The 24,128-nt window shown below is 41.0% G+C and overlaps 1 protein-coding gene across 4 annotated transcripts in view; it reads right to left on the bottom strand.

Annotated features, from left to right (window-relative positions):
* The window catches only part of srbd1 (S1 RNA binding domain 1), a 289,801-nt gene that overhangs the window by 142,640 nt on the left and 123,033 nt on the right, over window positions 1–24,128 (bottom strand). For all 4 annotated transcript variants that reach the window (XM_041178598.1, XM_041178607.1, XM_041178625.1 and 1 more), the window contains exon 17: window positions 6,546–6,628. In XM_041178598.1, the coding sequence (XP_041034532.1) occupies window positions 6,546–6,628 (83 nt within the window). The remainder of the gene's footprint in view (window positions 1–6,545; window positions 6,629–24,128) is intronic.

Genomic DNA, 24,128 nt, shown 5'->3' with positions numbered 1-24,128 from the left:
GAGTCTGAGCTTTCACCTCAATCTGAATTGAGTTCAATGAAGAAGTGCTTAACAACCATATTAGTATGTGGGTGATGGAGAAATGGAAGTCGATTTTCCATATGGCTAAAAAAAAAGCATCATGACTTGTCGCTGCGCAAGTAGATGTTTTAAGCAGTTTGAAGAAATTGAGACTTCAAAAGCTAGTCACACAGAAGTATGGCAATTCTGAGTCTCAAGTTTCTAGAATCCTGAAAAGAAAAACAGGTGTCTTGAAGAGCTGGAAAAGAAATGAGAACTATTATGGAAAATAAAGCATGAAAAGTAAGATGGCTGATGTTGATGAAATGCCATTTGGGTGGTTTAATAATAAAAAAAAAATTGCATTTCCATAACACCTTTCACAACCTCAAAATGTCCCAATGTGCTTTACAGCCAATTAAATACTTTCTGAAGTGCAGTTACTGTCGTGATATAGGAAAACACAGCTGCCATATTTCCACTAAGCAAAAGACAATAACATAATGACCAGATAATCTTATTTTTTTAAGTGATGTTAATTGTGGGATAAATATTGGTCAGGATGCCAAAAGAGTGAATAGTGCTATGGAATCTTTTATGCCTGCTTGAGGGGGCAGAAGGGGTCTCAATTTATGTTGGAAAGACAGCACTTCCAACAGTATGCACTCCCTCAATATTGCACCGAATGAGAAATAAAATAATGTGTCTTTGAAAGCACAACCTTCTAACTCAGAGACAACAGTGCTATCACCGAGCCAAGACTGATAACTCAAGTCACAAAAGAGCTCAAGAAATCTCACTTCACAGCTGCCTGTTGAAAGCTAAGGCTCATGAACTTGCCAAAGAACTCAACATGAAAAGCCTCGGAGCATCACGTAGATTCTTGCACCACTAAAAATAAGACTCAAATTTGTTTACAAAAAGCTTGGTCGAAAAAGCGGAGATTAATAAATCCACAGGTGAGGAAGTGTTGCCAGATTCATCAGCAGAGCATCAATCCAACTGTATTTACAATTGCGACAAGACCAGACTTTACTCTAGTGCCACCTCATCAAACCTACAAAAATAAGGTGAACAGTGGTAAAATGAGAAAGAAACAGAGTACGCTGTTGTGCGCTAATCAACTGGGGTTAGACAAGGTGAAAGCTCATGACTGTGAAAAGCAAGGACCATTATTGTTTTTAAAATGGGAAAACTTATCCAACTGAATATAAAAGCAGCGTTAATGCTTGGAAGACACAAACAATTTTCTGGAACTAGTCGTGGTATTTCAATGACAGAATGAGAAAATGGTACAAGAGGTGATACCTTTGATAGATAATGCCACTTGCCATGATGTGGCTCTAAATCTTTCATATGCAAGGGTTTAATTTTTACCATCAAACATCATCCAACTCCTGGGCCAAGGTGCCATTTATAGCACGAAACAACACTGAGAAATAATTACTGTGATCTTCTGGCTTTGATGGACGATGATCACGACATCTGCAGAGAAGTGACTGATGGAGAAAGCATTTTTTCTCTGAAACTCTTGGAAACAGTGGCTGCAAAGGATGTAAATGAAGATTTGCCAGAGCTGGAAGTTACCAAAGTTGGAGAGGCAGATTCTACACTGAGTTCTGCATTGATTCAGTGAGTCAAAAGATAGTAAAAAGCTTGATGATTTTAATGGGAAAGAGAGAGGTTGATGACTTCTAATCTCTGCTACAAATAGAATTCAGATTACTTCTCAGTGACATGAACAGGTTCCTTTAATTTTTAATATGTTATACTGTATTCACCTTTTAACATAATTAAGATGTTGTAATAATTCCTTGTTGCATAGAGAAACTCCCGAGACACAGGGATTTTTCATTATCTTTTAAAATGTTGTACAATATTCACCATTTTAAATGATGTAAATTTCAAAATGTTATGGTGCATTCATCCTCATTATAAGATGTACTTAGGCAAATAAAGCTTATCCAAACTTAAATAAGTTCCCAATTTAACCACAATTTGCGGGATTGTTCTGAACAGATACAATTAATCAAGTTCCGATGCATCTTGAATTGCACAGCATTTTAAACGTGGTTCAAATCTCCAATATATGCAAGGTTTTCAGAAGACACTAAAACCAAAATTGCTTGGCACCAATCCTGAATTTCACAAAATCAATCCCATTTTCCACACTTAGGAAGTCATTCTATTAATTATAGTCTACGGGACCTTTAAGCTATTGAGGAAGAAGAACATGCCCTTGAAAAATGAGATCACCAACAAATAGGCAACTGGCAGCACATACTTTTTTTCTCTTTTATCTCCATACTTCTTGTAGGAAGATGGAAAAATCACATGTTTTCAACTACGCCAAACTTTACTTCAGGAATGCTATGCATAATTCCCCTGTACTGCAACATCAGCTTGCTTTCATTGACAGTACTTCTGTTCCAAAGTCAAAAGGTTGTGGAGTCAAGCCCATTCAAGATATGGGGAGCATAATCTTGGATATGTTAATAACATTTCAACACAGTACTACGGAAGTGTTGCACAACTGGATGTGCAATTCCTTACACGAAATGTCAAATGGCCTGTTTAAGTGATTCAGGTAAAAGACTAAAGACCCCACAGTACTATTGACCCACATTCCCCAGTCAATACCACCAAAAACAGTACAGCCAGTTATATTCATTTCATTGTCATCTGTGGGACTTTGTAGTACACAAAACGATAAATCATTTATGTTATATGGCAACAATTACTGCTACTCAAATGAATTCTTTGCATGCACAGTGCCTTTGAAGAACTGTGCCAAGGTGTCACGTAAATGCGAATTCTTCTATGCCTGACCTCAGAGCTCTTGATGCTGACAATGGAGATCAAAAACTCAAAAGCATTCTGCTTCCTGAAAGTGATATCTATAAATGATCATGATGCAACCAAAGGGAGCAGTTAAATTCACACTGTTGATTTTTGTTAAATTCATCCCCTGGCAGAAGAAAACCCACTTAATGGGGCCCTTGGAAGCATGCTGGAAGATGAGGGAAGCCAGGGACAGAGTGCCTGCTGCCTTTGTGATGCCATGGAATACTATCAGCAGCAGGGAAGATGGAGGATGGCCTTCCTGTCCAAAGGTCATTGAGACCCTTAAGTGGACAATTAAGGATTACTTAAGGACTCTTACCACCACCACTAGCATTTTATGAGAATTTGGACCCTCTGTGCCTGGTAAACCTTGGCAGCCTCCCTGTACATTCAGGACTGGAGGGGGGGATCCTGCTCGGGCACTCTGTGGCCCACAGTCGGGCCCACCAGTGACAATGGCTGCCCATGCAACACCATCCCCTTCCCTCACTAACCACCAGCCCTACCACCTCACTTATTGTCTGGCCCCAATAAACCTGCCCTATTTACCTTCTTTCGAAAGCAGCGCCAAGGTGCTACTCCAGGCTGGGTGCAGTCCCAGCAGTGGCCACAGCTCCCAGTGGCACCACTGGGACTGAAGAGCTGCCAGCCCTCAGCTTGTCCAACAGCTCTTAGAGGTGGGATCTTATCACTCAAAAGGATGGAAGCCCCGATGGCAACTTATGAATTGCCTGATTGCCACAGAATCAAGTCAGGGCCCCCTGAAAAGGCACAGGCTGGGTTGTCCCTGGCTTTCCAGCTCGTCATGAGAGCCACTGATGCCCCAACAAAATCCAGCCTCATGAATGCATAGTCCTCTCCACAGATAAAAGGTCATCGACTTGAAACGTTCGGTTTATCCTTCCACAGACGCTGTCTGACCTGCTGAGTGGTTCCTACATTTTCTGTTTTTATTTCAGATTTCCAGTATCCGTAGTCTTTTACTTTTGTACCTCACTATGCCTCTAAGCTCAAGGAAAAAGATTACATTAAGCAGCATCAGTGGGCAGCAAATTTACTCCAGTAACTTAAATAGACCACCTCTGCTCACATGGTCAAACGCCTTGGTGAGGTCGGTGAATGCAATATATAGAGGTCTCCTTTGATCAAGGCATTTCTTTTGTAGCTGCCAGACTGAGAAGATCGTGTCAACTGTGGAGCTCCCAGTTCTGAAACCACACTGTAAAGCCAGGATTTGCAGTCTGCCAAGAGCAACACAGGCACACATCTTTCCTCATGATGCTCAGTAGGGAGATGCCTCAATTGTTGTTGCGATCGCTGTGGTCACCCTTGTTCTTGTAGAACATCACAAGCTTTGTATCATGCCCATCCTGGGGCACTGCCCCTTCCCTCCAGCAGAGACGTTTGTGCAGATGCTGCAGGTGTGTCGGATTCCCATGCTTGATGAATTCAGGCCATATCAGCACCTGGAGCTTTGCCCATGGCAAACGATTCAACACCTTTGATAAGCTCTTCCACCGTGGATTTGGTATCTAGCTCTGCCAAGCAAGGCAAATCTCCTCTTTCCATGACAACATGATGGGTAAGGTCAGCAATGACGGTGCAACATTGGAACTCTGAGATCCGCAGTGGGGTCAAAGAGGGGCGTTCTGGCACCGACAAACTCGTTGCTGCTGTCATATACCTTCAGGTCAGCCTCAGAGAGTGACTACTTACACAGCAGAATTGACAGAAAGCTGTTCAGCCTTGCCTGTCTAAGGTCCAAGACAAAGTTATGCCAAATCCTCATCAGAGAGTTGCGCCAAGCTGACAATGCCACACTAACATTCCATACTGAGCAACAAGTGCAGCGGTAAATGGTTAGAGACTCTCCCGCCTGTAAAGAGTTCAGTTTGACCATCAGCATCAGGAAGACAAATGCCATGGTGCACAATGTTGCCGTACCGCCATCTATTAGCATTGACAATGTGACGCTGCAGGCTGTTGATAGTTTCAAATATCTAGGCTTGACAATCACCAGCAATCTGTCACTCAATGCTGAAATCAACTCACTCACTGCAAAAGCTGCAGCTGTTATGTCCAAGCTGAGTAAGAGTGTGGGGAACAACAGCAACCTGACTGAGAACACCAAGCCTGTGTCCTCAGCACTCTCCTTTTACAGTGGTGAGACCTGGATAACAGATGCTAGGCAGGAGAAAAGGCTGAACAGTTTCCACCTTCGCTGACTCAGGTGTATCCTCTGCGTTTCTTGGCAGGACAACGTCACCAACTCAGAGGGGTCCTGGAATGTGCTTATTCCAATAGCATACACTCACTTCCGGCAACTGGGAGACAGTCACTAACAGCCAGGAGCTCTGGCGATTGAATGTTTGGAAGGACATTGGAAGAGGTGAGCAGAAATGAAATACACAGCTGACTGAGAAGAGGCCCAGAGAAAACAGAGACCAGCAAACTGTGCACCTTCTCAGCCCAGTCTTCATCTGCAGCAAATGCAGCAGCGAATGCAATGCCAGAATGGGGCTCCTGAGCTATACCAGGTGATACTCAACACAGAGTTGACCACCAAGGCACAAACCATTACCTGACAAGTTGAAAGGCTGCCACAGATACCTCTGGGTTATCAATGCATTTGAGAGCCTATCTTAAAACATTTTTTGAACAAGTTGCATTGTAATTATATGAGTTTCAGTTGCCTTAGTGACTATGACCCATAATATGATATGGCCTCAGCTAGGACACATTACTTGAAGGAATTGATTACAACAATATTTTGTAACCCAGTACTCTTGGTAATATATTCCTTGTGGAACCATTTTTATTAGGAACTTCGTCCACAAGGTCAGCTAAGAAGCTGAAAAGCAAAATATTGTCAAATACAATTCACCGCCACACTACTGCAAAAAGGATTCAGTTTGAGAACAAACTACAGAAATGGATTACATTTTAAATAATACCAAAATCCCTCCAACCAGGCAAACTTATAACCTACCCATAAATATTATTTATAATAACACTATGTTGTCCAACTTATCGTGGTTCGCTAATGGTTCAAGTTGGTACGCTACTCACTTCGGCAGAACAGAAAGAAACTATTTGCTGGTTCTTAAAACAAAATTTGATGACCATTTTACTTTGATACCCTATGGCACTGGTGCACCATTTTATTACCAACAAACTATCAGTACATAAACCTATTAAATGACATGCTAACAGTTTGAATGCATATCTGACACCTCACCAAAAGTGAATGCAAATAATAATGGAATATCACCAAAATAATGAGAAAATGATTAACATGATTAATGCTGGGAATGATGCAAGCACAGGGTTTTTATATGCATGGGATCAATATCCGGTACCAGTTTACACAAAGCACTGAAACACATCACTGTAATGATGTCGAAAGGAAAGGGCTATGAGGATTGTGTTACAGGGCAAATCTGATGGCTTTTTAACAGACTGTAAAATCTAGCTGCAGCTATTTCTGAGAGTCTGGATCATTTATGGTAAAACCTACTGAGGGGGACAAAAAAAGCTTCAGAACATTTATTGGCCATTTGGTTGACTGTGCAAATCTTATAAAAATAGTTGAAAACTGGCAGATGTTTAATTACAAAGCCATGTTTCAAAAGTGTCCACTTTATTACAGCAGTTGATGGTGAAGCAGATTGCCTTCACAAAACAGATCATGGATATCTTACCTGGTACATTCCAACTCCAATGTGTTTTGGCTCAATTTTCACCAACTCAGCCAATGGATCCTGCACACGCCTTGCTATGGAGACTGAAGAGAAGAAAACAGACAGAAAATGCATGACTGATGAAACTGTGACTCTAATTGCAGTTCACAATAACCAAAAATGCTTTTTCCTTCAGTTTTGTTTCTAATTTGTATACATCACACATTAAAATGAATATATTTCACACATTCACTAAAGAGAATCTTTGCTAAAATTTTAAATGCATCTATTGTATTTGCTCCTTAGGGCAGCACATTCCACATTTCTACCACTATTTGAGCGAAGAGGTTTCCAATGAATTTCCCATTGGATTTATTAATGACTATTTTATATCTATGATCTCTAGTTTCGAACTCTCTACAATTGGTGACAATTTCTCTATGACTTACTAATCAAACCATTTCATTACTTTAAAGGCCTCTATCAAGACATCCCTCAGCCTTCTCTTTTCGAGAGAAATGAGCCCCAGCTCGTTTTGCCTTTCCTGCAGCGCTTGTGACATCTTCATGAATCATTTAACTTCTCCAACGCTGCTACATTCTTTTTATTATATTATGGAGACCAGAACTGTGCACAATACTCCAGGTGTGGCCTAACAAAGTTTGGTACAAGTTTAACAAATTCTCTGCTTTCTTGTTCCATCCCTCTAGACATGAATGCCTTTGTTTAGTTTGCAATTATTAAAATTACCTTATTAACCACCGTTGTTAATTTTATAGGTTTTTCAATCCACATCCCTAGACCCCTTTGCACCTTAATCCCATTTGGATTATCCAAGCAATACGTGGCTTCCTTATTCTCCCTATCAAAATGCACTTCCCCATACTTATTACAATTGAAAGTAATTTCCCACTTACACGCCCATTCTGCAAGTTAGTTAATCTCTTCCAGTATTTTGTCATTATTAACTACACCTCCCAATTTGATGATGTCCTCAGGTTTTAAGATTTTTCTTCTGATTCCCGAGTCCAAATAATTAACAGAAATTGTGAACAAGTGATCTGAGCACCAAGCCTTGTGGAACACAACTTCCCACCTTTTGCCAGTCTGAGCAGTTGCCCTCAACTCCTAGTTTTGTAGCCAGCTCACCACCTAATCCCCTCAACTCTACATACCTTATTCTTGAGTCTATTATGTGATACCTTACTGAAGGTTCTTTGAAAAACTAAATATATTACATCTACACTTGTCTACTGTTACTTTTTCAATGAATTTAAAATGGTTAATATGGTGGTCAAGCATGACCTTCCCTTTTGAAATCCATGCCAACTACTCTATTATATTTTTGGTTTCTGATTTGTTTTCATTACTTTTCCAACCACTGACATCATGGTACCTGGACTGTCGTCCGTTGATGAAGATCACAGATCTGAAACGCTCACTTTGTTTCTTTCTCCACAAATTCTGCCAGATCCAAATATTTCCAGCATTTTCTATTTTTATTTCAGATTTCCAGCATCCACTGTATATTACTTTTGTGCTATAGACCCCTCGACTTGTTCTATCGCCCTTTTTAAACTATAAGAATAGTACAGGCTGTCCACCAGTTCTTTGGCATTAATGCTTTTCCCAGTGAATTGCTTTATATTTGTAATAAATTCCTGTCTCTTACCTAACTTTTTACAGTTATAGATGCAATCTATCTGGATCACCTCCTCTAAATGTGATTAACTTATCAATTATCTTTCCCCTTTCCATCTTAAATTCTTTATATATTTTTGATCTCTCTTCTAATACCATGGCCACATTATTAGTTTTCCTGAAAAATACTGAATTAAAGGAACTACTCCATATTTCTGTCATTTCACTAATCTCTGAGTTTACCTAGTGACAGCAGAGAAGCCTGTTGAAACTTCAAACCACACATGACAGAAAGATGGCCGGAAGGGAGGGCTAAGATTTGGGTTGCATGGACGTGAGGAATAACGTCACAAGGTTTTGCCCCTATATTTTTTAAAATATGATTTTTCAACTCTCAGCTAACTGGAAAATTTGCAATTTGAACTGAGAACAGAAAACTGCTTAAAAATGCAAGGCCACATTACAAAGTGAAGGTGAGAAAGAAACAAATTACCCTCAGGGGAGTGTGAAGAGAGAGACATTTCCTATAATCTAGGCACCTATCAAAATTCATAGCTATCTAAAGAAGAGGCATTAAAAATGCAAAGTACTGGATATTGAAACAATGGCTGCCACAGACAGACACACCCAAGAACTCTTAGAAATACATATTGAGTGAAGTACTTCAGGGCAAGGCTGCCCAGCCACTTGTGAAATTGCAAGTGAGATAGGCAGTGTCAAGAAAGTCTTCAGCCAAGAAAACAGACTGAAGGCTGCCTGCTCTCCCTCTCTCCCTTTTGGAATACGCCTGTTGCTGGGTTCGAGGAGCCAACTCTAGTACCAGCGAACCAAGATCTATTAATAATTGTAAAGTCTTCCATTTCTGACTGCATCCAAGAATCAGCTAACCCAAATCAGCTGTTTAAAATCCATGCCTCAAGAACAATCAAAGGACACTTAACAACATATTGTTTTATCTTTTTTATTGGACTCTATTTCCCCTTACTTCTGCTTACTGCGCAAAAAAGGAAGATGGAGAGGACGGGGGCGGGGGGGGGCGCAGTTGGGAGAGGGTGTGTGCGTGCGAGAGAAGGTGCGTGTGATTGCTTGCACGATAGAGTGTGAGAAAGCAACAGCAAGTGAGTGTGACAATGAGCTTGACAGTGCACCCTAACGACTGCATGAGGGCAAAATGCTTGACATCGTGTTTTTATTATTTTTCTCGAGTTCAAATTAATAAATTTGCTCTTTGACTCAAGAAAACCTTGTTTGATTGGCTCCTTATTGCTCTCAGCTTAACTAGTTAAGTACATTCTGATTTTGAAAAAGCATATTGTCGTGAAAAAGAAACTTAAACCTTTGTTGAGACCAACCAAAGTGGATGAATAGAGGGGAGCAAGTTCACCCTGTCTCACCTGGTCGTAACAATAAGTGGAAATTAACTTCTCCAGATAAGAATGAGAAGGAATCAGCATCTAAACAGTCATCAGCATAATATTTATCAATGGTTCATTCTACTTATTTATTCCCTGTGATTGGTGTATCTGCTGAATGTCTCCCCCTCCTTTTCAAATCTAACTAAAATCCTTGATTAGTTTTCAGTCTTAATTTTTCATTGCACTGCCAAAACATCAACTACTTGCACATAAACAGCAATTTTAATATAGCAAAGGATCTGTGGTTGGGTAGAGAATCGTGGGGTTAGACCAGATTAGGAATTAGGAGAAGAACCATTAGAAGTGACCAAAGATGCATTTGAAGGAGTAGGTTTTAAGGAGGATTTTAAAGGGGAATGACATAGAAAGGTGGAGAAGCTTTGGAAGAGAATTCCAGTGAGTTAAAACTGAAAGCTCAGTGGCGGAACAGAGGAAAGGTATAGATCGAACAAGGCTATTGAAGGGTATATAAACAAGAATGACGGTTCAAAAATCATAGGAAGTCAGTGGAACTCAGCAAAGTCAGGATCAATAGGTAAATGCGGCTTAGTAAGAAACACCATACAGGCCAGGTGAGTTGAATTTTTAAGATTGTGCCAAGCAGAGGGTTGGAGAAAGTGAATCAAGTGGCAATAATTACAAGGATCAGGGTTTCAGCAGAGGGCAATTGAGGGAGATGGGATATATTTCAGAGGGGTAAACAACAATCTTAGTATGACTGAATGTAGAGTCTGAAGATCAGTTTAGGATCATGGATTGAGTTCAGCCTGTGAGAAGGCAGGAAGGAGACTGGAATCAGAGGCAAGGATGCAATATTTCTGGCAAGACACAAAAAGGACAGCTTTGGCTTTAACAATGATGAGCTGGAAAAATGTTTTATTTATCCACAAGTTAACAATGGACAAACAATTCAAAACTACAGCAACAGCCGATGAATCAAGGGTGCTGGCATAGAGGTATTTCTGGATACTTACATATGGAATCTGGCCTCATTGTACAAATAATATTCTTGACAGTCAGTATTTAGATGAAATGGCCAAAGGCAGGACAAGGGAGAATGTCAAAAAAGATCACGTGGGCAGTAAAAGAGAAACTGTTGTCAGATGTGGGCCAGCTACACTGGGTCAGGTAAGAATGAAACTATGTGCGACCATTGCCAAGGTGGATAACCGTGAAGGAAGCAATAGATTGATGATGAAACAATCTATTGTTTTGTCTAGCAAAAACTCATCCAAGTGATTTTAAGGCACCGATCCAAACCAATAATTCAAATGCAGTCCATAAACTATTCTGACAGTTTTGAACATCCTCTCACCCTCCCCCCACCCACCCCGGGTTGGATTACTATCTTGTAACTCATTTCACAGTTTCTACTTTCCTCTTAGGGCAATAGTTCCCATGTTTGGTGTGATGGACCTGTGCAAATATTGACACACTTCTACAGGCTTCATGACGCAATCAGTAAAAAATGAAGTTCAGCGTACATAAATACATCAGCAAAATTTGAATAAAATTTCACACTACAGTCAGCCACAATCCTGTTCCTGACACTCAACGATTATGGCAGGACACTCATGCACACATAGAAAATGAATTGATCTGTTCAGTACACAAGGGCCTTTGTTACAAAAAAAAAATGTATGTTCTGCACCATCTGGACCCTCTATAAGCAGGAGATAAGGCACTCCTTAGAAAAAAAATGACAATTCTGATCTCCAGAAGGGTGATTTTGGAACATTATTGATGTGCATATTAGAGATTTAAAAATATTAGAGATTTTAAAAAATCTTTTAAAGAAAACACTCATAACATTAGACATGGTAAGAGTGGGCTTAGACTACAAGCCAAAGGAGCAAATGCACATCACAATAAAGCATTCAATAAGAATTACAGAGCAGAAGAGGCCCTTCGGCCCATCGAGTCTGCACCAACACGTGAGAAACACCTGACCTACCTACCTAATCCCATTTACCAGCACTTGGCCCATAGCCTTGAATGTTATGACGTGCCAAGTGCTCACCTAGGTACCTGTCTCCACCACCCTCCCAGGCAGTGCATTTCAGACCGTCACCACCCTCTGGGTAAATAAGTTTTTCCTCACATCCCCCCTAAACCTCCTGCCCCTCACCTTGAACTTATGCCCCCTTGTGACTGAACCTTCAGCTAAGGGGAACAGCTGCTCCCTATCCAGCCTATCCATGCCCCTCATAATCTTGTACACTTCAATCAGGTCGCCCCCTCAGTCTCCTCTGCTCCAACAAAAACAACCCAAGTCTATCCAGCCTCTCTTCATAACTTAAATGTTTCAACCCAGGCAACATCCTGGTGAATCCCCTCTGCACCCCCTCCAGTGCAATCACATCCTTCCTATAATGTGGCGACCAAAACTGCACACAGTACTCCAGCTGTGGCCTCATCAAGCTTTTATACAACTCCAACATGACCTTCCTACTTTTGTAATCTATGCCTTGATTGATAAAGGCAAGTGTCCCATATGCCTTTTTCACCACCCCACTAACATGCCCCTCCGCCTTCGGGGATCTACGGACACACATGCCAAGGTCCCTTTATTCCTCAGAACTTCCTAGTGTCATGCCATTCATTGAATACTTGCTTGTTAAATTACTCCTTTCAAAGTGTATCACCTCACACTTTTCAGGGTTAAATTCCATCTGCCACGTATCTGCCCATTTGACCATTCCGTCCAAATCTTCCTGTAGCCCAAGACGCTCAACCTCACTATTAACCACCCGGCCAATCTTTGTGTCATCCGCAAACTTACTAATCCTACCCCCCATATAGTCATCTATGTCGTTTATATAAATGACAAATAATAGGGGACCGAGCACAGATCCCTGTGGTACGCCAATGGACACTGGCTTCCAGTCACTAAAGCATCCTTCTGTCATCACCCTCTGCCTCCTACAACTAAGCCAATTTTGAATCCATCTTATCAATTTACCCTGTATCCCATGTGCATCTGCCTTCTTTATAAGTCTCCCATGTGGAACCTTGTCAAAGCCTTTGCTGAAATCCATATAAACCACATCAACTACACTACCCTCACCTACAAACCTGGTCACCTCCTCAAAAAATTCAATCAAATTTGTTAGGCATGACCTCCCTCTGACAAAGCCATGCTGACTGTCCCTGATCCAACCTTTCCTCTCCAAGTGGAGATAGATACTCTCCTTCAGAAATTTCTCCAATAGTTTCCCTACCACTGATGTGAGACTCACTGGTCTGTAGTTCCCTGGCTTATCTCTATAACCCTTCTTAAATAGCGAACCACGTTAGCTGTTCTCCAGTCCTCTGGCACCTCCCCCGTGGCCAGAGAGGAATTAAAAATTTGGGTCATAGCCAATGCGATCTCCTCCCTTGCCTCCCTCAGCAGTCTGGGATGCAAATCATCTGGACCTGGAGATCTGTCCACTTTTAAGTCTGTCAACACCTCCAATACCTTGTCATTCCCTATATCAATTTGCTTAAGAACCTCGCAGTCTCTCTCCCCGAGTTCGATACCTTCATCCTCATTCTCTTGGGTGAAGATGGATGTGAAGTATTCATTCAACACTCTACCGATGTCCTCTGGCTCAACCCATAGATTGCCCCCTTGGTCCCTAACGGGCCCTTCTCTTTCCCTGGTTATCCTTTTCCCATTGATATACTTACAGAATATCTTGGGATTTTCCCTACTTTTACCAGCCAGAACTTTCTCATATCCCTTCTTTGCTCTCCTAATTGCTTTCTTAAGCTCCACCCTGCACTTTCTGTACTCCATTAATGCCTCTGCTAATTTGCTTCCCGTGTACCTGCTAAAAGCCTCTCTTTTCCTTCTCATCATAACCTGAATATCTCTGGTCATCCATGGTTCTCTGCGCTTGTTACTCCTTCCTATCACCCGAGAGGGAACATGTTGAGCCTGTATCCTCCCCATTTCCTTTCTGAACACCTCCCCCGTGTTCCTCTGTAGATTTCCCCGCAAGTAACTGTTCCCAGTCTACCTTGGCCAGATCCTGCCTTATTTTACTAAAATCCACTCTCCCCCAGTCCAAAACATTTTTTTGCAACTTGTCAATTTCTTTGTCCATAACAAACTTAAACTGTTCCATGTTGTGGTCGCTATCACTAAAATACTCCCCCACCACCTCAGCCACCTGTCCGGCTTCATTTCCCAGAATTAGGTCCAGCAATGCACCGTCCCTTGTTGGACCCTCTACATATTGACCTAACGAGTTCTCCTGTACACATTTCAAGAAATTCACTCCATCCAAGCCCTTAACACTAGGTCTATCTCAATTAATGTTGGGAAAGTTGAAATCACCTAATATAATTACCCTATTGTTATTGTTTTTACACACCTCCGCAAATTGTGCACATAATTGCTCCTCAATTTCCCGCTGACTATCTGGGGGTCTATAATAAACATCTAATAATGTGTTTGCCCCTTTTTTATTCCTAAGCTCTACTCGGAAAGCTTCATTCGGTGCTCTCTCCAAGATATCATCCCTCCTTACTGCAGTAATGGACTCCTTAACTAATAATGCAACGCCTCCTCGTCTTTTACCACCTCCCCTGTCTCGCCTGAAGATTCTATATCCCAGAATGTTGAGCTGCCAATCCTGCCCTTCCCTCAACCATGTCTCAGTGATGGCTACTATATCACAATTCCACATGTCAATCCTCACCCATAACTCATCCATTTTAACTGTAATTCTCCTGGCATTAAAGTAGAGGCCATCCAGCCTTGCCTTACTCCCTTGAAGCTTAATGCAGCTGTACTCCCTCTGACTTGATTGTTTTACTGTATTATGATGTGTCCCTATTCTGCTAACATTCTGTGTCCCCTCCCCCTGCCGAATTAGTTTAAACTCCTCCCAACAGCACTAGCAAACACGCCCGCAAGGACGTTAGTCCCGCTCTGGTTCAGATGTAGACCGTCCACTTGTACAGGTCCCACCTTCCCCAGAAACGGTCCCAGTGATCCAGGAATCTAAAACCCTCCCTCCTGCACCAACTCTTAAGCCACGTATTCATCTGTGCTATTCTCCTATTTCTGAGCTCGCTAGCACGTGGCACTGGGAGTAATCCAGAGATTACAACCCAAGAGGTCTTGCTTTTTAGTCTACTGCCTAACTCCCTGAATTTTTGATGCAAGACCTCATCCCTCTTTCTACCTATTCCATTGTTACCAACATGTACCATGATCTCTGCCTTAACAGCCTCCCCCTTCAGGATGCCCTGCAGCTGTTCAGTGACATCCCAGACCTTGGCACCAGGGAGGCAACACACCATCCTGGAGTCACGTTGTCTGCCACAGTAGCGTCTATCTGTTCCCCTGACTATAGAATCCCCTATTACTATTGCTGTTCCTCCCTTCCTCCCCTCCTGTACAGACAGGCTGCTTATGCTGCCAGAAACCTGGCTCTGTCTGTCTGCACTCCCTGGAGGAACCAGCGCCCTCATCAGCCTCCAAAACGGAATACCGATTTGCGAGCAGGACCCCAGGGGACTCCTGAACTACCTGCCTGTTTCGCTTGGACTGCCTGGTGGTCACCCATTCCATTCCTTCCTCAAATCCCTTCATCTGCGGTGTGACCACCTCTCTAAACGTGCTATCCACGATGCTCTCAGGCTTGCGGATGCTCCACAGTGTCCCCAGCCACCGTTCCAGCTCTGAAACCTGAGCTTCCAGGAGCTGCAACTGGGCACACTTCCTGCACACTTGCTGGTCCCGGGCACTGGAAATGTTCCCGGCTTCCCACATGGAGCACAAGGAGAACACCACAGCTTTGAGCGCTCCTGCCATGACTTATCCCTTTAAATTAAACCTTTTAAGTCAATTACTCTAGGGCCCTTCTTTCCTGACCCTCGTTACTGCAGAGTATACAAACTGTAAACCACAAAAAGACCTTAAACTATAATCGATTAAAGTAGTAAATACCTTACCCACTACTTACCAGTGATGCCTTTCCCTTGTAGCCTCTACTGCTGCAGCACGCTCTGAAGGTTTAAGAAGTTGGTTAGCAAGGAAAAAATGCAAAGAGCACCTAGTTCCCTATGCACCGAATTCCCGCTTTGCACCAAATTCCGAATACCCACTCTGGCTGTGCCTCACTCAGAATGTGCTCGCTCTCCTGTTCGTGTTCAAGCACACTGTAGCATGCTTCCAGATTGTCCCTTTCTTATATACAGCTGACTTGACTCACCACTAGTTAAGCGTCAAATAGTAATTAACCCTTATTCAGGCGCTAATCAGGCTTCAGGTGATTGACAGTTAACTGTCGCACAGTCAGCTGAGTCAGCTACCTTACCAATCTTTTAACTAAACTACTGAACTTACAAAGTTTGAGGCTGGGCTGAATGTCAAATCAGACTGCTGTTATGTTTTTCAGTGTTTTTTATTTCAAGCTGATTGCCTACTTACTACCCATCCCAAACACCAATGTTCAGAATAATGAAACAAAGAGTTAAGAGATATTTAGATTAAGATAACTAATATTGGTTGGTGACCTGAGCAATGATGACCCTGCACACTCCCAGTAAAGCATTATTAACGCTTAAGGGTTCATGGACCACTGTTTGAAATCCTGTCTCTACAGCAGATTAAGAAATATTTGTTCACTGGAAATACAAGCTAGTCAATTACTGTATTATAGTTACATGACAACAACTAATTAATAAAGTAAACATGGAATATTTCACAGATATAATTGGTGACTGAAGTGATCAAGAAATATATCTACACATGCAACTCCCAAAAATACTTGCATGGCCAAAGATAAAAAATAATTTACTTTTTTTAAATAAGAGAAATCATAGTACATATATTTTACAGCCTCAATCTTACAGGCAGACAATAAGCAAAATTCTCATGAATTATAATTATGATAGAACCATACTGGGTATTTAATCAATTCATATTCAAATTGCAAGTACAGAGCAATCCATTTCTAGTTATTTGATATGGATAATCATGTCGCACTCCATATTCAAATTAATATGATCAAACCACATTGAACTTAACAATAATGAATCATGAATCTGCATATTTTCTTTTAAATGGTTATTAAAAGACAATTGTGCGCACCCAAGTTGTCACTACTAGGAAACGTTGAACATTTTAAAAGATTAGAGTCTGAATGAACAAAGCAATTTGATTCTTTAAGGGAATCTTCTGTTCGGTGTGCAGGGGTAGCTCTGTGCCTCAGGAAGATTTCTGCACTCTTTCACGCGCATGCATGAAAGAGTGCAGGCTCTAACTCTTCCTCCTCCCCCTGCCCGCACAGGTAGCGCTGAGCACTTCCGGGCGCACATCACAGAAAATGGTGGAAATCGGAAGTCGGGGCGGGGAATCGGGAAGATTAGAATCGGAGGTTTGGGGGGGGGCGGTGTTCGTGGTCTAGGGGTAGAATCAGAGGTCAGAGGTGGGGGTGGTGGTCGGAGGTTGGTGGGGTCAGAGATCAGGGAGGGGGATGGTCAGTTGGTCGGAGAGGGGGAGTGGTGGGTGTGGGGTGGGGTCGTCAGAAGGAGTGGGGTGGGGAGTTGTCGGGCTGGGCCTCCGGGGGGGGGTGGTGCTCAAAGATTAGGGTACGTTGGATCAGGCCTCGTGGGATGTTGGTAGAAGAAGTTGGGGGAGTCCCATGAATTGGGGAGTTCCTGCTGAGTGCTGTAGTGCCTTGGGGGTGGGTGGTGCAGGGATGGGGTAGGCAAGACCCCTGGGGTGTCCGGGGTGGGGGATTAGTCGGGGGAGAGTGGGTGGGGGGGGGACACGTTGGTTGGTGTCCCCTGGGTCTGCATAATAGTTACCCAGAAGTTAGAAGTGGTTTTAATCCTTCTAACTTTTTCTTGTTAACTATTGGTGTAGTCCACTTGGAACCATCCAAAGTTTGCAATTTAAATCAAATTTTCGGATGGTTCCCAGTGCAGGGCAATTGCCCAGGGGAAGTCTGCATTTCTAGGCAATTGACATGCAAACCTTACCTGGGAAATTCCGAAGGGGGTTCCCCAGCCCTTCTTTGGGGCACCCCAACCCCTGAAACGATGCTGGGAAACTCAGCAGTTAAGGCCCCTTGTAGTTACAGTATCTTCAATGCAAAACAATGTCCCAGGGCAATTCACAGGAGCATTATAAAACAAAATTTGACATCAAGCCACATAATGCAACATTAAGGCAGTTGGCCAAAAGCCTGGTCCAAGAGGTAGGCTTTAAGGAGCATCTTAAAAGGAGGTAAGAGAGGTAAAGGAGTGGAGAGGTTTAGGGAGAGAATTCCAGAGCTTCGGGCCTATGTAGATGAAGGCACAGGCGCCAATGGTGGGGCAATTAAAATCAAGGTGGCTGAAGAGAGCAGAATTATAGGATTGCTGATGTCTCAGAGGATTGTGGGATTCAAAGAGGTTACAGAAATAGGCCCATTACCCCTATACAAGTTATCGATGGAGCAGAAAATGAATGTCACTGAAAAGAGCTTTTTGTTTATTTTGTCAACTTTTTAAATATAGCATTGCTCGTGATAAGTCAATGGATAACTTATTTTATGAGAAAAGGGGTATTTTATCAATAAAGTATGATTGAAAAGATGCAACAGACAAGTGATACAGGAAGTAAGTATGACACTTACAAGTGAGGCTCTATATAAGACGTTATTCATTTAGTGATTTATTGATTTAGGTACACTCACTCTTGGTACAACATGAAACTAGATATCAAGATAGGTTTGAATGAAGGTGACCTTTGGCCCATTTGATTTCATTATTCCAAAATAGGAGATTTTGGTCGTGCAGTTCCTGATCACGAGGAAATTCTTGCCCAGCATCAAGTACCCTTCTCAATCATGTGGAACTTGCACTAATTCTATTTTTAGCTCAATGCAACTGACATAATCAGAGATGATGCCAGTCTGTAGGTTGTGCTTTTAATATCATCCTGACTTTTCCTGAGAAACTGTATAAAGTCATTAACCATTTATATGTCAAACATTCAATAAATTTCAATATAATTGAACATCTTAATAAATATCCTCCCCTTTCATAAAAAAATATACTATACCCATACAATATTTGTGAACACATTGTAAAATTACATTTTTAAAAATTGCTGCATCACCTTTACCTTCAAAAACATGCACACTAGTTTGAACAAATAGCATCCTCGAAGCCAGAAAACAATGCCAAAAACTCACAAGTGGATAAATTTAAAGGGTTCAATTATAATCTTCAAACAGACAATTTGCATCAAACAGGTTTAAAGCTAAATGCATTGATCTTTATACAGCAAAACCAAAACTATTTTCTGACTTACAACTGTTCGGAAGATGAGAGTGAACTGAGCTATGATAATAAGCAAGCAGGAAATTACTTTTTATTACTGTGTAGGGTGCATTCAGAAATGCAGCTACCAAGTTCAAAAGGTTAAAAAGCTTACACCTGCTGTATGCCTAATTCATTTAGTTCACCTCACCAAAAATTATGCTTTGAAATTCAATACTTTAAATGCTGTTACTCATTCCGATTAGAACATTTCCCTGCTGTTCTGTTGCAAAGCCAGTCAGCTGAAGGGGGGTTAAAATGACACGCTGTTAAGTACTTATGAACATGCAAAACTTAATAGACTGCGCCTCTAATAATCATGTTATTTCTAATATCTGCCAAAAAAACAAAGCAACAATTTCAAATGGAAATGCCTCCATGTTTCAGAAACAAAATTACAATGCACTACTGTATAAACTGTAGATCTTAAACTGTAATCAACAGAAACAATTTACTGCAAGAAATTATGACCTCAGCAGCAAGACATGGAACTTCTCAATGCAAGAGTTAGCTGCAGGCCATGGTTAAGTTTCACCCACTGATCCTTCAATCTGCTAATCTAGTCATTTGTAACATAACTATGGGTAACCCATGTGTGCTGTAAAACAGGAGGCAATGCATCAAAGCAAAGCAGGAAGTGTATAATGGATTCAGATATAGACTGCAGATAACCAAACTAGCACTTTTTCAAGCCTCTCTAATTATTCTAACCCTTTAATTGGACAGGAGGACATTCATGAAAGCTATATGTAAACTTTTTTAAAAAGAGCTTTTCTTCGAACATACCTTGCATTTTTTTTCTCATTAAAATCAGAAATCAGAGTTAGGTGGATATTGCACAGCTCGGCCAGGATTTTGTCAGTGCGGCCGGGGGCAACGACTATTCAGTCACTTGTGGGATCCCAGGCTATATTTTCCCTTTGTCTTGCAACTAATTCTCAGTCTCATCAGTGTCACTGGGAGCAGTGGCTACTGCTGGGACTGCACCATGAAAGCCATGGAAAGACGCCACTCTTGCTGCTGCTAAGTGGCGAAGAGGGAAGGGGGAGGCGGCAGTGAGGGGTGGGGGCTACAGGCATGGCCATTGCCACCAGGAAGTTCCTCCGTAGGCCAATGAGTGCCTGAATAAGGAGGTTCCATCACCCCCACATCAGGGTTCACTAGGTGGTCTCACATGGTGGAGGACCCACCCACTGCTGGTAAAATGGCAGCAGAAGGAGGAAGGGGCCTTTTTACCCTCTCAGAGGAGAACCGTCCTCCACCAATAAAATGCCATGGTGGCGGGAAGGCGATTCCACCTCCCACCTCCCCTCACCATTTTATGTGCTCCCACCAGCTCAACCATAGAGGGCTGACTAAATCCAGCCCCTCCTCATAGATAGTTCAAGTCTTACAGGTGGGGCCAAGACTCCTCCACGAGAGTGGAGAAAATTGGAAATTATACTAGAGTTTTTAAAAAATTAATTGTGAATCCTGTATACAAAGGCCACCTGTCTGCAGTAACTGCCTTAACTGTGCCAACAATACATTACTGTTTCAGGTCTAAACTACCATGAAGAGACCACCCACTGCCTTTCCTTAAAGTGGGCATTATATGCATGATGCACTGCAGAAGAATTCATCTACAAGGGAGTTAAGCTGGAACAAGAATTATTTCATTGTGCTACAGAATGATTTAGAGGGGACAGAAAGACTATGAAGAAGGACAAAGAAAGTTAAACCTATTTTTGTTAGGAAAAAGATGACTGGTTGGGGGAGGGGAAGATAGTCCAAAATTTTTTTAAATTATGAACAGAAATCGATAAGATAGTGACATATTTATGCATAAACAGGAAAGAACCTGCAACCAGGCTGATTAGCAAGAAGTTAATGAAGAAACAAGAAAATAAACTTGAATTATGGAGTATGCTGCCATCTAGTGTAGCATCCATGTATTCAGGAAAGCATGCAAATTGAAATTGGGTTGATTCCCAATTCACTGAGAATTGAAAGCATATGGATTTGTGAAGGAAATCAGAAAATTTGTTAGATCAAATTCTAAGGGTTCAGATATGCCGAATCACCCATGTTTCCCCCTCATTCTTATTGATTTGGAAAAATAGTGCCATGTCAGTCAGTCAGTCATACAGAGAAGCTTGGTGCAGTAAATGTATCATTTTAATTCAACTTTTTTCCATTGTAGTTCAAATAACTTTGCCATGCATGTGATTTTGTTTCGCTATTCTTTGCATTTACAATTGTGAATGCATTCTATAGTTTTAAATATATAAATAATGACAGAATTATAATTTTACTGCAAGTATATGCATTCTATAAACAAGATTTTTAAGAATATACTTTCCATGCAATTTCCCACGGTTTTTTCTTACCAGTGCTGATGCAAAGACATTTGTCTTCGATTACCAGTATTATTTTGTCAAGTTATTTGAGAAAACTGTAATATAGCCACAATAATTTGGTGTCTTTTCTGACCGAGACACAATTTTTATTGTTTCATGTATATATGCACCGTGAGTTATTAATTAAATACATAATCTGAAGACTGATGACACTATGAATTAGAACAATGATCATTCATGTCTGCAAGCCTAATCCAAATCCAAGACAAATAAAAGTTCTTTCTTTAAAAAAATAAAAAAAAGTTCCTTTTAGTAGCTCCAAGCACACAATTGGAAGAAACTAGTAAACTGTATGTTTATAATTTGCCTCTCAAATAATCAATTCAACATGTCCGATACGGTCACAGTGATCTTAGACGATGCCAGACTCTTCAGCTCTGTGCAGTAATTGAATACATTTCATGGTGCATCTAATGATCTCGTGCTGCTGCAACAAGTGAACATTTCTACTTTCATGATGAGGAATTAGCAAAAAAAGACTAGTACCTCCTAGGATGATGTCCCATGTAGCATAATATGCTGACCAGCACTGCAAGCAAGTAACTAAAATAAATTTATTGACAAACTTGGCATTCCTGATATATTTGTGCCAGTTCATGAGACAAGGGAATTACACGGATAGGAATTTATCCATCCAGAAAGACTCTAAAATCCAACCACTGTAGCATTCAAATGTTTCTTTAAAATTTTCAAGGGGTTCGCCTCCACTACTCTTATCTAGAAGATCATTCCATGAACTGAGCACTCTTTATACAAAGAAGAATATCTGCCCTAAATTTGACTTTTACTAATTTGAAACCTTGATTCCTCGTCACTGCCACAACTTAAAAGTAGTTTGCTTGGATTTCCCTTTCTCTATAGCATTTACTATCTTATATACTTTTATAAGATCATTCCCCTGTGTTTTGTTTTAAAATTGGAAAAGTTCAAAAGCTATTCTAGCCTTTTACTCAGATCTTCTACACTAAGGTATATAAATTCATTACGGGAAGTAGTTCAAAAGTGATGGTATCACATTGGCTACCTGTCATATGCCAAGCCTGATGTTCAGCTGCACTGATGTCAATTCAGCCAAATATCCAGGAGTACACTGCAGCCTAACACAAATTTCTATCCCTAGGGGTCAGCCTCATGGGTCTTCTCTGCAATTCCACCAGTGATGGTGCAGAACGTTAATGGGGAATTTCAAAGGAAGGTAGTTGTTTCAGCTGAGCACTGACCAGAGTCCAAGTTTTGACCACATACACACAAGTGTCGGAAACATTTCTGCAAGTTTTGTCACTAGGTTCACTATTTCACTCTGCCATTTGTTTTAAAGAAGTGAATGCTAGTTAGCCAGCATTGCAGTCAAAATTTTGGGATCATAGTATATTTATAAACACCTGAATTAGGGCAAAACATAACAGTCAGGTTCCAATGCAAATACAGTCAATGGTATCACTGTGCAACAACTAAAATGTTTACAGACCCTCTGAGGGATTTAGGGAGTGAAAAAAAACATGAGGCACAAATAAAGTAGATGCTGTTTTTTATTCCTCCCAGGCAGAAACAGCATATCTGGAAGCAGAGTAGTTGTATACCATGGCATGGCACGTGGCATGGGACAGAGGTGGGCAGTGAGTCGAGGGGTGATAAATATGAGTGTAAAACTGAAGCACCAGGAATTAAGTCTTTTAATTTACGTATTTTATATAGTATTGTTTATAAATATATATATTATTGGGGCTTAAATAAAATATTAATGCAGATCTTCAAGTTGGGACCTATTTTTTGAATGTGGTCCTCATTCATTACAAGAGCACTGTAAACTGAAATGCAGAGCATTTTATAACCTCAAAATATGCGCTTCTGGGTCACTGAACTTCCGACTGTTTTGCAATATTTATTGGGCCATATGCTTAACACCCCAGCTTCACTTGAGCAAAGTTAAAAAATGCATAAAACTTCTTTCTATATGATCCACAAAAGGTCCTCATAAAACCCTGACTCATTAGTGTCTTTCAGTTCCCAAATGTCAACTTGCTTTTGGATACTTGAGAGAATTATTTAATTGAATCCTTATATATAGTGTAAATTCAGGAAGTGTTCTTTGTAGTCTGCAATTCCTATCCCCCTCTAAATTTTTGAGTGTTCGTTAACAAACTTTCAGTCATTTACTTAAGATTTTACATTAGCACTTTTTTATCCACAGTTACCAAAAGGCAATTAACAAGTTCATATTTATTTGAACAATGTGTGGTCATTAGCTTTCATAAAATCTATTCATTCAACAAATTATTTGCTATAGTTTATAACTAAAAGTTTTTAATAGCCCATTAAAAAGCCCTAGGTATGGAACTTAAACTAGCAAAAGTAGTCCCTTCTTCTGTACTTTTAAAAAATTCCTTTGTATTTCTCCCCTTTTTAAAGTTACCCTCACGGCCATTCCTCAGCTGCTCCACAACCTAATTTCTCAACCTCTCTACAAATTAATACCAATTCGCAGAAAATAATTCATTGAAGTGTCGTCAAACAGGATCAGGAATTGAGACCACGTGGGAAATCACAGTCCAGTAATGATGAACTCTTTCAGCATAACACATGGGCAACAACAAAAACAACAACAGCTTGTGTATATGTGCATACATATAGATAGACCCTGTAACATTCCAAAATGTCCCAAGACACTTCAGAGGGATTAAAAAACAAATTATGACACAAAGGTATATAAAGAGATATTAGGGCAAATGATCAAAAGCTTGGTCATAACTGTGTCTTAACACAGAGGCGGAGAAATTTAGGGAGGAGATTCCAGAGCTTAGGGCATAGATAGTTGAAGGCATGGCTGTCAATGGTGGGGC

Source organism: Carcharodon carcharias, chromosome 2 (genome assembly GCF_017639515.1).
Source record: "Carcharodon carcharias isolate sCarCar2 chromosome 2, sCarCar2.pri, whole genome shotgun sequence".
NCBI classification, from domain to species: domain Eukaryota; kingdom Metazoa; phylum Chordata; class Chondrichthyes; order Lamniformes; family Lamnidae; genus Carcharodon; species Carcharodon carcharias.
The sequence above is the reverse complement of the archived record's forward strand: the minus strand, read 5'-3'. Positions and strand labels throughout refer to the sequence as shown.